This window comes from Hippichthys cyanospilos, chromosome 5 (assembly GCF_059441005.1).
Source record: "Hippichthys cyanospilos isolate Australia breed blue-spotted pipefish chromosome 5, RoL_Hcya_1.0, whole genome shotgun sequence".
Lineage (NCBI taxonomy): Eukaryota > Metazoa > Chordata > Actinopteri > Syngnathiformes > Syngnathidae > Hippichthys > Hippichthys cyanospilos.
In genome coordinates this window covers 10,859,846-10,876,331 of record NC_142373.1, presented here as the reverse complement: position 1 = coordinate 10,876,331, position 16,486 = coordinate 10,859,846, and the positions used below count along the sequence as shown (strand labels likewise).

Here is a 16,486-nt window from a genome sequence, read left to right as displayed (position 1 = left end):
TGTCAATATTTGTCGTGGTTCCTGCCCAAAGCCAGCTTGGAGCACCAGTTCACATGAAAGCCCAACTAACTGTAGAAAATGAATGGATGGAAGGACTGCACTGCATAATGAAAAGTCCATTTCAAACTGTTTTTAAAAGACCTCCGAATAAAAAAAGAATGAACAATAATCTGTCTACCAGAATGCAATACAATCAAATAAATAATAAATTCTGCATCCTTAAATGAAGCCGCCATGTGTGAAATAAGCCATCTAACCCGCTGCTGATTTTGATGTGTTTGGATGATTTTCAATATATTGCATTATCTGCAAGGGGCAGGCTCGGTTTAGGCAAAGCTGGTCGTGAGCGAAACAAAGGCTAATGGAAGGGGTGATGTCACTCGTGTGCTTTCGACCTGCTGTAAGCATATGATAACACTTTTAATGTTGTACACGTGTAACCCCTGCAGCTCCTGTCAGAGTGACTGTCCTAAATCTCATGCTGATTTTATAGTTTCGCTATGATGTCTTTGATCGTAATGGCTTATAAATCACTTTTTTATTGAACAAAAATAAATGGAGTGCCCATAAAGACATGAATACATTATAACTAGCGTGTGACGCGTTTAATGTTCTCTAGTGTCTTGTGCATGTGACACACGGGCAGGTAGCATTGGAGTTTTTTTCTTTCTTAAATCATTCGCTACTAAAAGACTTATTTGTATGTTTTTTAAGAGTCCAGACGTTCGAGCTCATGTACTTAAATAATTCTCTCTTTTTCCGAGGGTTTTCCTGAAGGAGGGTCTAAAAAAAACGGGCGATTCCGAACGAATTAACTCATTCACTGCCATTAACGGCGATAGACGTCAGGGATCCAGTTAATGGGCCGGCATTGAATGATTCTATATTGATTGAGGATGATTCATTATTCTATTTCTATGTGCTATTGGCATCTATCAAAGAATAAAAATGCATACTTGCAGTAAAGAATGTGTATGAGTTAAGTACTCATTTAAACAATTGAATACAAGTAATCAATTATTTTAAGTATTTAAATACTCAAGAAATCAATTTCTTTAGGTACTAAAGCAGTGAATCACTTTAGTACATTCGGTACATGATAACTTCATGTACTGAAGTAATTGATTATTTTAATACCTAATTAGTAACAGTCATTTTTACACCTTCCTTTAGTCAAACACTTGAAAAAATAATAATTAAAAATACTAAGTGCGTCAGAGTGAATGTCTGGACTTTAAATGATGTAAAAGTACGTCTTTGGGTTTGAATGAGTTCAAATTGATTCTTGACTGCTTTAGCCACCAATTCAAGTAAATGGTTTGATAAATACATAAAATCATCTTTTTAAAACTGCATTATATTTTTCCTCTGGTTATTTTTGTCTCTGATATTATCGTTGAAATGGATCTTTGACGCGTATCGACGTCCGGTGAATGAATTAATAAATAAAATCACCATTTACAATTTCCATTTCAACTTTAGCCGGGTTATCTTTGTTGAAATGCATTTCTGACGTGTATAGGCGTCATTGGCAGTGAATGAGTTAACGTGGGGAAACTATGCAAAGGAATGGGCCAAGCTTTTTTTTTTTTTATGCCATTTTCCATCCCTTCACCACACAACTATTTCCCATTCCAACATCAATGTTTTATTTTCAGCTTGAGTCCAAGCATGTGAGCAATTGCTACCCGGGAGCCACAAAGCAATCGTTTGCTTCAGATCACATAGTACAGGAAGTTAGAGGTCACACAATGTTGACAAACACAGCTACAAATGTTCCACTACATCCCAAATCGTCCCGGAGCTATTTGGAAAGCACCACCAACTTTGCATGTGTTTCCTCCTCCTCCTTGTCAGTACCGAGCCAGACATGCTGTTTCTCCTTCTCGACATTTAAAAAGCTAGTGACAAAAAAAAAAAAAAAATTGCTCAGTGGAGCATCGCAAAAAAAAAAAAAAGTCCTGAATAAATGTAAACAGTCTGAAATGACATATTTGCACATCAGTAATTTCCCTAATATCATCCCGGTTTTCAAATTTGACACCGTGTCAAGATGTCCACGTCGAAGAAGAAATTCTCGGAAGTGATTTTGAGTGCTTGGAATATAAGCGATTATTTTGTGTGATGGAGGATTTCCGCATCTGAGCGTATTATTACAAAGAGGGCCTTTTAAATTTTAATGGGCTTACTTTACAACCAATGCGATGTTTTTCATTAAGAAAACACATTGTGAGAGCTCTATGAAGTATTTCTTTTTATTTGCTGGGACAATTTGTAGTCCCATTATCATTATTAAGCAATCGATTCTCTGAAACTTGAAATCTCCATTTGGGAGCCTTTCTAATTTGCCTAAACATCGACCTTGCGAGTTGATATTGTTACCCCGCTAAATCGCGCTTCAGCGTTCATGTTTTATTTTGTTTTGATAAGAAAATGCCCTTCCATGTGGAAAAAGAAAGTTAAAGTTGCTGATGCTGTTTTCTTGAGGCTGAAATCGCACTAGACGGGCTTGGTTCGGTTAAGACGAGCTTGTTTTTCGGTTCATTTGCTTTTTTTTTTTAGCCGATTTACTCAAATCACTCGAGGACTCTTTTCACAGCCCCGGTTTTTCAAGTCAGCTTGCTAGCACGCAAAGCGACAGTCGATAAACTCCTATTTCGCCGCTTAAATGAATACTCCCCAGCTTACTAAAAATGGTTCTCAAAGATAGCATTTCCATTTTTACTCTGGTCTATTATTGTGAGCACCCCTATGCAGGATTGCTAAAAAAAAAAAAAATCAATTGTTTCATGGTTAATGGAAAATTGTAGTAAAAGCATAAGTGCTGCATTTGCATTCTCGTTGAGGAGTTTGAATGGCTACGACCTTCGATAAAAAAAATATAACGGCTGGTCCGGGGCCCTGTTTTCGAGTCGTTGCGTTAACGATCAGTACACAAAAGGGTCTGAAACAGAAGTGAAAACACATTGGGGAGCCATGTATAGAACAAATCTCCTATTCGTATGTTTGTTCTTTTACACCAATTAAAATTCCAATTCTTATCAATTCTTCTCTCATCTTGCGCTTCCGCAATCGAAAAGGGTGTTATGATTCGTCTTTTTTTTTTTAACTGTAAGCAATATAAATTGCCCTATCACCATTATGTTTTATAGCAGCGCTGACCTACATATAAAACTTCAATTCTGATATTGCCATTAAATGGTGCGCTCCTCTGCACTTGGCTCCGCCTCCTTTTACTGCACCACTCCAACTCATCTTCCAGCCGCATTCGGAAAACATGCCTCCATCCATTTTCTTTTCCTGTTCAGGGTCGCCAGAGACCCGCTACATCCTCCACCGGTTGCCAGTCAATCACGGAGCTCTTATAGAAACAGACAAGCTGGAGAACTGAACCCACGCCGACTGCAAGGAAGCCAGACGAGTGAACCAGTGACCCACCGAGACTCCAAATGATCCACACTCGCGAAACACTAAAATAAACAAACGTTCGGCAGCTTCGCTCAAAAATTTAGAAGCACCTTCTAATTTTGTGTATTTTTCACCATTTCAAAATGTCCCGAGTTGTGGATTAAGACATGGATTAAGCCATTAAGATGTATTTATTTTATTTAGTTGTCAAAGATAATTTTTGCTAAAATAACACTTTTGCACACTGATATTTTGTTGGTCAGTTTTATGATGTGGCTGATGATTCATGACCTGAAATGACCCAGTTCACAGCTATGCATTTTCAAGAGTTTATAGCTTGATTCTAATCATAAAAATTATTCATAATAAATCACACTTTCTGCATGAATACAGTTTTTGCAAATTAAAACACTAAAAATACTTGAAGTAACGTTGCTTTCTAATCACAGTAGCGAGGAAGCTTCGTTTCACATTTTTTCATATTATTTATGCTACCATAAACAAGCTACCTCTCAGTTATGTTTTCTTTCATATTAACTAGACTAATATGGGTTTTTTTTCAGGTCTAATACAGAATAGTAGTGGTCAATATTCATATTCAGTAAATTGGAAAATATCTGCTTGAGCATATTTTGAACAACTGGTAAGATTTGCATATTGATTTTTTGTCATCAATGACTTTTTGAATCCAAAACCCGTGATGCCATAGTACCCAAAATGTATGTTATCTATAATCTAGATTACATACATTTTAGGTTGCTCCCAGGATCATCAGCATGTCTTAATTAAATTTAAAAAAAGTTAAACAGCACTCTATAATTTTCTAAAGTATGTAAATAAAGCTCTCCAAATGTTCAAATAAACGCAAATGTTCAAATTGCACTCAATTTCAACCAAATACAAAAGGTGCAGTGTTTTAAAAGTAATGGAATGGCCAAATTAGGTATAATTCCAAATATCTAATATATCGTTTATACAAAGACCCAGCCTATTCATTTGTGTCCACTGTTGTGTCCATTTTGTCTCAGGAAAACAGCGGAGCGAATTGCATCACATCCAAACACATGAGACACCATCGGAAAGGCTAGGATGTCCCCGAATGAGCACACCGGGACTTAGTAGGGTAGCACCAGTGACTGAAAAGATATCGCCAAAAAATGTCCTATACAATGGACATACAGTAAGTCAATAAGATGGAAAGATATCAAATTCTGTGTTGAACGATGTCTCTTTCGTGGAGGGATCAGTCACTTCACCAAAGAGTTTATAACAGATGAAAAACCATCAAAAAAAAAATATCCAAACGTTACTGCATGACTAAAACTCAAAAGAGTGGAACCTTCTGTGTTTTGTGTAGTAGCCTGGAGATGTAAAGATACCAACTTCCATTATACGGGCTAGCAGGTCAATAAATGTAATCTGTCAGCGCGGCTCCACTCGGGTCTCGGAATTACAAAACTTAATTAATTATTGCCGGGACCGTCATTAAGCCCAACACCTCCACTGGCTCCGCGATCAATCACGTCGCAATGATTTTTGCTAGTTTTCTGGTTACAGCTGAGCAGGCGCGCACATGAGCTGTATTCATCTTTATATTTACAACAGCTCACGTAAAATCATTTGCATGGTTGACTTTACGTGGCGTGTGCACCTCAGCGGGTAACCTGAGTGCATATCCGTCAAATGAGGCGAGACAGGGGCGAAGTGTGACTCACTTGACTTTTATGGGGCTAATAATTGTAATTAGATGCGCTCATGTATGTTATTATGTAAGTATGAGACCTGATATTGTAAGACAATATTTTGCTTGGATTACAATTCCGCGTGATTTCTTGAACCTGCACAGCATTATGCGTTACATGACGGTAAAACACAAAGCCAAATGTGGTGAGTAGGCCAGCCAATTCTTTAAAGTAAATTTTAGCGTGGTAAATAATGTATGGACATGAACATCTGTGGAACACTTTTAACCACAAAGTGGTTCCGAAATCACGTTAAATTGCCATTCAGGCCACTAAAAACTGAAGTAATTATGCTGAGATTTTATTTTAGCACAAACTAAGCTTCTGACAAGCACATCTCAAGTACATTTGGGTTACTTTTCAGAGTCACTTTAATAGACATAAATCAAAACAAAACAAAAAAAAACTTCATGTTTTCCTCACTAAAACTTTAAAACTGTTTTCATATATAGGGCGCACCGCATTTTAAGGCGCGTAGAATAGAAGCTACAGTAGTGGCCGTGATTGGGTTATACATCCACTAGATGGAGCTATGCTAAAGGGAATGTCAACAAAATAATCAGGTAAGTCAGACCAACCTTTCAATCAGAAACTAAGAATAAAGTTGATTTGTGGAAAATACTAATCTGAAGAATAGGGAAAAAAATACCTCTTGATTACAGGAAAAGACTGCTTAGCTCAATGACAAAATGAATCAAGAATATAAAAGATCATAATTCCTATTCAATTAAATAGTAGTTAGTTTTTTAAAAATATATTTTGTGGATTTACTTCATAAAATTGCGCTTTCTTTTACAAAATGTCGCCTTGTCCCCATATAAATTGATTCAAAATTGGAGCATATATAGCTTATAAAAAATTCAAACAGGGTGTTATAAACATTTTAAATGTAAAAAATATATTTGTAACTGAAATTTAAGATTCTGTTATTTTTTTTCCCCAAAAATGAAAACTCACGGCTTTATAAGGAACATCAGATTATAAGGCGCACTGTCAGCTTTGGAGAAAAATGAAAGCTTGCCAGTTGGAGAAATTAATGTTAAAATATTGACATATTGGACAGCGCAGTTTGTAAACAATGCGTTCTCTCACTCTCGCTCTCTCTCTCTCTCTCTCTCTCTAGTAATAATACTAGTTTTTGAGCAGCATTTCCAAATGCAATGTGCTTTCCACAATCATCACCATAAACAATAATATTTCCAGTCGGTGCTCAAAAAGGAAAATGTGTACAAGCTAAGCATTAATAATGAATGCACGCAATTTGTTGTGACACATTCACTCATCTCCATTTCACACGAAGGCGATTATGGTCCCCATTACCACGAGATGGGAGAACAACGCTCACATGCACCTTGTTGTCGCTCTTTCGTACTCGCTGACTCGTGTCCTCGTTTGTGTGATGCTTTACCTGTGTCACAGACGGCGAAATCCGTGCACACACACACACACACACACACACACACGCACGCACTTTGTCACCATCAGCTATCTGCATCATGCACATGGTAGAAATAAGTGGCGTGAAGCCTCCTGAGAACTCAATTGAGTTGGGTAAGCTCCGTATTTTACAGGCTTACTGGATTTAAACTGGTGGATCATATTAAGCACACGAGAATTTTTTATTACGCTATTAAAAAAAGTTTTATCTAGCTGTTAAACGTATGAAGCCATCAACCAATATAACATATAATATTTATTGGCTTCTGTCATAGTTACGAAACTGCTACGTAGAATTTATTTGACTAAAACGTTTTCTTTGGATGTAGATTTTTTGGAAAAAGAGATTGATAGATTGAGATCTGAAAATAATTGATCTATTTTTTTATCTCACCGAAGGGCTTCTGAGGAAAACCGTAAACCAGATATATAGTATTTTGTTATTGTGGCAGAACAACAAAAAAGTAGGTTATATTTTTTTAAACAGTTGCAGGTGTAACCATTTACCTTCTGCTATTTTTGAGACTAGTGCCAAGTGCTGACAGTAACTTTAGTCCCAACCAACAGGAGGTCATGCTGCTGTTTTTTTTTGTCTATTGCCAAATAATTAGAACATCGCATTTAAAAAAAAAAAAATCATATTTCGTCATGTCGGTCAAAAACTTGCTCAATCACTTGTTTTTCTCCAGTTTGGTTGGCAAAGTGCTTTGCTATGGCTTGCTACGTTAGCATCTTTGTAGCTTTTGTTATCTATGGGTGCGTTGCATTTATGTGGTCCGCTGTAGTAGAAAAAAAAAAACTTTCCCTCCACACAAAAACATTTTTTTTTTGCAAATTTGCTTATAATTAATGTATTTATTGAATTGATTTAGTTATTCGAGTTAATCAAGGGGACCATCTAAAGTGTGATTGTGGGTTTCACATTCTGTATTATGGTGTGGTGCTTTTCCGCAATGTTTAGGATAGCGGCTTATATTCTACGTGCCATGCGTTCCATTATATGTCTCATACTTTACGTGAGGAGGTAGGAAACTATAGCATGAAGTTCTGAGGCCACTTAGCATCTGCTGCGCTAACGTGGCAGCTGGGATATCACAAACTGGACAGAATCAGTTTGTTGACACTGAACATCGTTCACATAAAACAACAGGAAATAAAGCGCAGGCTGATTTGGTGAACAGCGTGGGGCTTGCAGCAAATGGTGCAGAAACTGTGACGGAAAAGAAACGGACAGCAGGCTCTCATCAAGAGGGTCGCATTAAATGTACAACAGCCTGCTGGCTTTTGGATTCCATTTACAGAGAAGTGGGGATCAAAACAGCTGGTCTTGCCAAGGTCATTTGGTGTCATTTAATTATGTTTACACACACACACACACACACACACACATATATATATATATATATATATATATATATATATATATATATATATATATATATATATATATACACACACATATATATGTATGTATATATGTATATAGTGCTCTATAAAATAGAAGGCTGACTGTCTCAAAGGCATTTTAGTGAGTAATTTATGCAATTCATGCCCCACATTCCCAGTAATGATTTGTAATTACCGTGGAGGTTTTCTCAGGTGCTGAAAGGATCTATCGTATCAATCTATTATCCTCACTTTTTGCCTGAAAGATGAGCAATTTTTATTTGCTTTGATGAGTGTGCTCATGCCCGATTTGAAAAGTTCGAGACACGCTTTAAAGATTTGGTTCAAATCACTGAATAATAATGTTTGCTGACGGTAAACAAAGCTCAAATCTCTAGAACAAAAAGGTAATCATCTTCTCGTTGCAGGATCACGACGCGATGAATTATTAATAACTGATGGAGTGAAAAACTCTCCCGCTGTCAAAGAACGTCAATGGGAGGGCTCAGGTTCCCATATGGCTATCGGTGATTTGCATACATTGGAATGTTTTACTTATTTAAATAAGGCTTGAAATATTCATTTGCAAGCTCAAAGATTAGAGGACAGGAAGGATGAACGCGAACCACCAGTTTCAATAAACTGCCTGTAAATATATTTATTTTCGATAACGTCGGTGGCTTGCTGAGGGTTGCTGGCTGAATATGATATGCATGAAAAGTAATTAATCCAGGGGTGTTAATATTTTCGAAAATTGATGCCTCTCAGTCCCATCAGGATGCTCCTTCAACGATGATTGATGTCCGACCTGCCCTGATTATTTTTTTCGTCGCCTGGGCGAGTCTTAAAACCTAATTTGAAACCACAGTCCTAATTTGAAACCTTACCCTAAGCATATTTTAAAGCCTCTCCTTCAAATCCCAAGTCTAGTTTAAAACCCTAGTTCGAAACTCTAACTTTTGTTTAAACCCCAATTTCGAAACCCTCATCTTAATTTGAACTCCTACTGTGACACACCTAAATCCAAACCCTACTTTCAAACCGCACCCCTATCTTAAAGCCCTAATTTGAACATTTTAAAACGTACACCCTAACTAGCTTGAAATTGGACGTTTTAAACCCTAATAGAAAAACCTAGCTCCAAATTTTGATCCAAAGTTGAATACATCAGACACAGGTGGCGCAGCACTCTGTTTGAAACCTTCACCTTTTAAATCTAAAAATGATTCCTGCTGATTAGGAGCTATTTGGAATGAAAAAATATACATATTGAGCTTGACAACCACTTTTGCCACAATTGGGAGTTATAAATTTCATGTCGAGTGAAGCACTGAAGTCACAGGAGTCTCAATGCACCTGCACCTGAGTTGCGTTCACATGCGCAAGCCCCCACACTGATGCAAACAGCAAGGCAATCACGGCACGCTGAGGCATATGCATTTGTCACCAGAAAATATTCTTCACAGTTTGACGTGACGAAACTGCTGGAAGAAATTTTTTTAATATGTACACATCTTTGCATGCTCAGAGGACAAGATGGTCGGGATTCTTTTACTTTGGCAAGAAGCTGGAGACGTTTTTTTTTTTTTTTGTTCTACTGAGATTGAGGAAGATAACTGCATTCCGGGCGGTATTTAGCGAAATGCTGTGTGTGCATTTCGGAATGATAATACCGTTTGATGCTGAAGTAGCTTTAGCATCCATATGCCAAATTGTGCACTTATGAAAGCAGGAAAAAAAAAAAAGGTTTTCATTTTTATTTCATCACCCCACAAGGTGCCTTTTGCGAGTGTACCCTCACTTCAATACTAAACAGACAGAGCAGACAAAGCCAAAGGAGTGTTTCTGTGCCCTTTTATCGTCCGGGCGTTATTTATTTGCAGCTGTCTGGAGATGCAAATAAATGTCAGTCAGCGCACAATTCTCCTTCTTCACAAGCAGACGCTGGCTATCTTGCGTTTGTGGATTTTGCTGCTCTTAAGACGTCAGTGAGAACGTAACTATATGTCATGGAGCAAACCCTCTTTTTGATCATACAACCTTGAGTAGATCTCGCAAGATTAAAAGACCATGAGATTTCTTTTTTTTTTTTTTGCTTCTTGGGCCACAAGTTCAGTTATATAAACAGCAGAATGAATACAGCATGACAATAAAACCTGCTGTCAAATATGGGAAGAATGCCAGTCAACACTTCGAAATAAAGCTCACCATAACAAATAATGAATGAAAACGAACATCTTGGAACACTTTTATTTTGAAGTTCTTCAGAGTAGGATGTCGCAACGAAGGTGAACTCTTTCTACTACGCAAACTTTTCCTCCCTCCCAATGTGAGCTGCAAGTCGTGACTCCCGGTGTAAACAACACGCAGTTGTTGTGAAATCATGCTCAATTGCTAATTCTGGGCACTAAAATCCAACATGATGATGCCGCGCCTGTTTCCAGCATTTAGTGCATCATCTAGCATGAACTAGCTCTAGCTAGCACCACTCAAGTGCTGCTTTCATGGGCAGGTTAATAAACTTGAATCAGAACTGCAAACTTTGATGTTGACATCCTTACATGGTTGCTGTTGCTACTGATCACTTTTGAACATACCAAGCTGACTCAAATGTCGTTTATAGGGCTGGAAAAAAAATATGGTGAGAGAGCAGTCCACAATCTCACAGCTTAAATGTAAACAAAAAAATGTGTTCGTGATGATAGAATAACAGTATATAGGTTATCCCATATTTTGCAACATGTATATTAGTATATATGGATATTTTCTGTTGGTGAAGCTCGTGTGAGGAGATGACGCGTCTCCAAGGGCAAAAGAGCATGGACTCCCATCTGCACCCCCTACAAAGCATGGGGGTTGGTCATTGTGTTCCTGAGAAAGGCCATCACAGCATGAAAGCGCACCTACACCCTCCCCACTACTGATTGTTTGCATAGTTGCCGAGACCTCTCCCTCAAACTCTTTCGAGCAGCAATGGCTTTTCTTATGCGTAATGGTAATACACGGTAAATACCTGACCGGAATGCTTGCATTCAGTAAATGAACTTGTTTTGCCCATACTGCGAATTTTTGCACAAGCCTTTGTTTTCTGCATAAAAGAGAAATTAAATCCATACTGGCCTAGTGCGGCTTATCTTCTGATGCCCTTGAACAAAATGCCTGCAGTTTAGAACCGTTGATGACAAAAGCAGATGATTTCCTCAGCAACATGCTGACACGGTATACGCCTTCTGTCGCAGCACTGTATAATAGTCTGTATAATTCTACATGTATTAGAGCATAAGCAATACCAACTCCACCTTACGTGATTACGCACAAAAGTAATCTACATTAATGCATATGGTGAGCTCTAATAGCCTCGTTTAGAGGGAGGAAAACAAAATATATCTTCTAAGGACCACAAAACAAAACACGTTTTTTTACTCCATCAGAGAAGCAATTCAGGAAAGCTCCAAAACCATTTAGTTTAAAAAAATAAATAATTTCACAGTCAATGAAGCATAATCAACTGTGGCTGTTTTATTTTATTTTTTTTAAACTTCACCAAAGTGATTGTGCAGTGACTGTGAACTATAGAAAATGTTGTACAATTATATTGCGTGCATCCCTGTATACTGGAGCTAGCTATTTTGTCTTCCGAAAGACAGATAGCTAGCTAGCTAGCTAGCTGAATTCATTGTCTTTCAAAAGACAGATAGCTAGCTAGCTAGGTAGCCAGAGAGACATGAATACATGGATGGATGCTGAAGCAGGTATATATATATATAGTGCGCGAATATATCATTATTGAGGGGTTAGGGGATATGGGCGCACATGCACACAGCATCTGTCTAGTCAGGTAGTAAGCTATATAGCTCACTAGCTACCTAGATATCTAGCTTTCGAGCTATCTTGTGATGGATGGATGGATGGATAGAGTCAGAAAGCTAGCTGCGTAGCAAGCTAGACTCCTAGCTAGCTAGCTAGCTAGCTAGCTAGCTAGATAGATAGATAGATAGATAGATAGATAGATTGCTAGCTAGCTATGGATAGCTAGATAGTTTTCTGAAAACAGCAATCTGGATATGTTTACGTTTGTTTTTTTGTTTTCGTTTACTCACGATGAATCTTTTCAAATTTATTTTTTGTTTGTTTGTCGAGGCTCTATGAAAATGTTGTCGTATTGACTCGTACCCCTGGCCCCTCCTGCCCGACCCACCCCCGCATCTAGCAAGAAGGGAATCAAATGGTCTTTGCGAAGAGTTTGGCTGTATCTGCTTCTTTCGCATTAAAAGTACTGGAGATCTACTTCTCGAGTTTCTATAGCAACAGTTCCCACTCATGTCTTCAGGATGAGTTAGGCCCAGCGTGAGGGAGCGCAGCATTGACACTCACACCTGAGGATTTGGGTTCAAACTCTAATTACTGGAGAATGAACGAAGGGAAGCTGCAAAGTATAGGTCTGCATTGAACAACCTGTAGTGTACAATTTAATCATACATGGTAATTTGGTTGACAAAAAAAAAAAAAAAAAACAGAAGGCAGCAGTCGATAAACCTGCACAGGACGTGTTGTTCGAAAATGGATTGACGGATCTGCTGCGACTTTAATGATGTGCCGTCCTTGGCTGAAATTCTCCTTTTATGCTTTAAAAATGCAGCTTGCAATTTCTCTTTTTCTCTTTTTCCGTTTTGTACCTCACACACTTTTACTAAGTCTCTCTCTCTCTGGCTTGCAGTCAATCCCAAGTGCTGATGAGCGACGGATGTGATGTAATGGCAGAGCTCACGTGGAGGACGGATCAGTGCAGGACGTCCACTGCTGTCTAAAAATTACCGCAGGCCACTCGGTCTACATTTAACAGGTAGGGGGAGTGCATACTTTGAAGTTTGAAGAACACATCTCAAAGCACCGTCATCAATTATTTCAAATCTTGATTTTTGAGCACACAGGTACTCAGAACTCATACTCAGAACTCGGATTTTATTCTCAGTTGTTACTTCAAAGTCTGAATTCTGACATCATTACCAGAATTGTGACTTAATTCTTAGAATTTTAATTCAAAATTCTCATTTTGAAGAGAAATGATTATCCTGATAAAAAGTCATCCCATAAACGACTATGACATTCTTTCCCTCGTCCGCTTTCAGGATGGACTTTCCCAACTGTACCGAAGGGGTGTACGCTACCAGCAGCGGCGATTATGAAGAACTGGAGACCAGCAGACCGCCTCCCAAGAAGATCGTCCTTTCCGTCACCCTCTCCGTGCTGGCCATCCTGACCACGTTCCTCAACTGTTTGGTGATCACGGCCATCGCCGTCACGCGCAAGTTGCATCACCCCGCCAACTACCTCATCTGCTCCCTGGCGGTGACCGACCTGCTGGTGGCCGTGCTGGTCATGCCTTTTAGCATCATATACATTCAGAAAGAGAGCTGGGTCATGGGGAAAGCCGTGTGCACCATCTGGCTGAGCGTGGACATCACGTGCTGCACGTGCTCCATCCTCCACCTGGCCGCCATCGCCATCGACCGCTACCGGGCCATCACAGACGCCGTGGAGTACTCGCGAAAACGTACGGGGGCTCGAGCGGGAGCCATGGTGGCCGTCGTGTGGCTCTTGTCCATCCTCATCTCGCTTCCGCCTCTTCTGTGGCGATACTACACGGGAGATGCCGATCAAGAAGACCAGTGCATCATCTTGCACCATCACATCGTTTTCACCTTGTACTCCACCTTCGGGGCGTTTTACATCCCCCTTTTACTCATCCTTATCCTCTATTTTAAAATCTACCGGGCTGCTCAGACCCTTTACATGCGACGGGAGGCCAGCAGGGCGAGCCGCCACTCGTGCATGACCAACGGGAGCATGATTCCTTCCACCTACCCGGCGGGAGACGGGGCGCCGCGGTCGCCGGACCCCGTCAGCCCGCAAGATAAATCCTTCTCCGACCCCTCCACGGAGGAGGCGCCCCGCGAACGGATGCGCATCTCGGTCAAAAAGTTCCACTGCAAGTCTCGTCGGCACGACTCGCGCAGCGAGTCGCGCAGGAGCCAGCTCTCCCAGGGACCACGCATTTCGGGCTCGCGGGAACGCAAGGCCGCATCCACGCTGGGCTTGATCATCGGGGCGTTTGTCATTTGCTGGTTGCCCTTTTTTGTCAAGGAGGTGATCGTCAACACATGCAGCTCTTGCAGCACGTCAATGGAGATGGCAGACTTTCTGACGTGGCTCGGATACATCAACTCTCTCATCAACCCGCTCATCTACACTATCTTCAACGAGGACTTCAAAAAGGCTTTCCAGAGACTGGTTAGGTGCAGTAGTTACCTCTGATTGTTAAAGCACTGTAACGTGTAACAAGAATGGTACAAATGAGCGAATGGAGTTGAGGAAAAGGCTCCACAGGCAGATGAAGTGGAAAATAAGTGACTCTCATTTTCAGCCACGCTCCACGGGGCACTTCACCAGCCTCAAAGCATCGGAAAAGAGATTCGCATCAAATAAGTGTCCTGTTATAAATAGAATAGCCTCTCATTGGTGTTAATTGGAGTGAGCGGTGGGACGTTCAAATACTTAGAAAAAGGTCCTGAACCTCCCAAGACCCAGCCTACTCATTTGTGTCCACTGCTTAGTCCGTTTGGGGTCAGCAAGACAGCAAAGCTAATTGTCTCAAACCCAAACATGAGACATCATTGGAAAGGCCGGGGTGTCCTCTGCTCCCTACTTCTCTCTCTGTCCTCTATTAAGAACATTAAGTTGGTAGTGTAAGCTCCAATTTATCAAAAGATATAGACCAAAAACAATGTCAACTACAGACCCAGCCCATTCAAAGACCAAAAGCAAAAATACAGACTACAGACCCAGCCTATTCATTTGTGTCCTTTGTGTCCAAACCTATCATCAGAAAGGTCAGGAGGTCCTCTACCGAGCACACTAGATCTTAGTAGAGTATCTCATATGAGTCAAAAGATATAGACAAAAGACATAACTACAGTAGGCACCAATGAATATACTGGGTCTCAGGAGGATATCTGACCTTTTCCGTGCCAACGTTTTGAGCCTTGGTGAACCATCGTTAAGATCTTGAATAAGCTGTCTCTTCCATCCAAATGGCTTCCTTTCTTTCCCGCCTAAATTGCTGGCCGGGACGGAATGTGTTAAAAAATGCAAAACAGTTCTTTGAAAATGTTCATATTAATGAGTTCAGGACTGATTGGCTACGGAGAAAGTTGGATTATAATTCGGCATGGATCCACTGCTGGAAAGCTGGTAATTTATGAGTAACTGGAAAAGCACGTGGGCTTGAATGGGGGGGGGGGGGGGGATATATGAAGGCACTTTAGTGAGAATTTTACATGGTTTCTTTAGGTATCTGGGAATCTAAATGAATGCCTCTTAATGCCATGAGAGGAAGTTTACAGTTTTCTTTTCCAATTAAGAGCAAATCAATGGGAACATGAAGAAATCTATTAATTGCATTGCGGATGTAACGAGATATGTCTTCTGGAGTTGCTAAATACAGTACACATAGGGATACCACAAATCAGACAAGAGTGGCGTAGCATGTTTTAAGTTGTTTTTTTTTAATCAAAAAATGCTTTGCACTGCTTATGGGGTACCTATCTTTTGCAGAGGGTAGATATATGAAAAAGGGTTGAAAACTGTACAATGATCTGAGAGGGGATTTTTCTATGACTATTGCATACACATAAAATAAACTGCACGTGAGGCAAATTACAAATATTTTTTTGGATTATTTCTTCACAAACGGTCCTGTATGTTTCTCTCAAATAGTCCTGGATGTATTTATGTATTTGTTTCTTTTTATCTTTGAACCGTTTCTTACCTCCCAGCTCACTCCCACCACTTGTCCAGCATTAACTTAATTAATGAATGTGAAAATCACTGGTGGAGAAATCCTCATCACGCCCACTCAAGTACTTGGAATAGAACTACTATTTCTTTACTGCCTCCAAGAGGGCAGATAATATGTTGATGGAAATATTGGAGCTGAGTCAAGTATGAGGGTGGACTCTATGAGAGAGATCATATAGGAAAAGGACGAGGTGTGTCTCATATACTGTCTTTATGAGTGGTTGGATGTTGTGTTATTTTGTTGTATGTCGACTTGCCATCAATCACCAATAAACATTCCTCTGATTAATGTGTGGGTGACGTTTGCTTCTTGTTTTCTGAGTAGAGATTTTGATATTATGGAGCATAGAATTTTGCATTCTGTCTGAAAGGATTTAGAACAGAAAGGTTTCAATCGACCTGTGATTTACTATCATTCCTCCATACCCAATATATGTACAGTATATTACATGTAATATCTGTAATTCTATCTGACGCTTTAAACTAGTTTTAGCGGGCGACTAGTGCCCTTCATTTGTGATATTGTTCCTCACCCTTGTGGCTGATGAGAAAACTGCAGTGCAATTGGCTAAAATGTTGTTGTTTTTTTGTTTTTTGTTTGTTTTTTTTGCAGACAGTATAATTAGCGTTGGTGTTTAAATATGTATTATATATAT

The 16,486-nt window shown here is 39.6% G+C and overlaps 1 protein-coding gene across 2 annotated transcripts in view; it reads left to right on the top strand.

Moving 5' to 3' along the window:
- The window catches only part of htr1fa (5-hydroxytryptamine (serotonin) receptor 1Fa), a 71,921-nt gene extending 56,670 nt beyond the window's left edge, over nt 1-15,251 (top strand). The window contains exons 1-3 of one of the 2 annotated variants that reach the window (XM_088414931.1): nt 4,460-4,588; nt 12,691-12,816; nt 13,103-15,251. In XM_088414931.1, coding sequence (XP_088271057.1) covers nt 13,104-14,288 — 1,185 coding nt within the window. In that variant the 5' untranslated portion in view covers nt 4,460-4,588; nt 12,691-12,816; nt 13,103 and the 3' untranslated portion in view covers nt 14,289-15,251. Of the gene's footprint in view, nt 1-4,459; nt 4,589-12,690; nt 12,817-13,102 lie in introns of those variants that run through there. The other variant, XM_088414930.1, reaches the window with a different exon arrangement.
- The last annotated feature ends 1,235 nt before the right edge of the window (nt 15,252-16,486 follow it).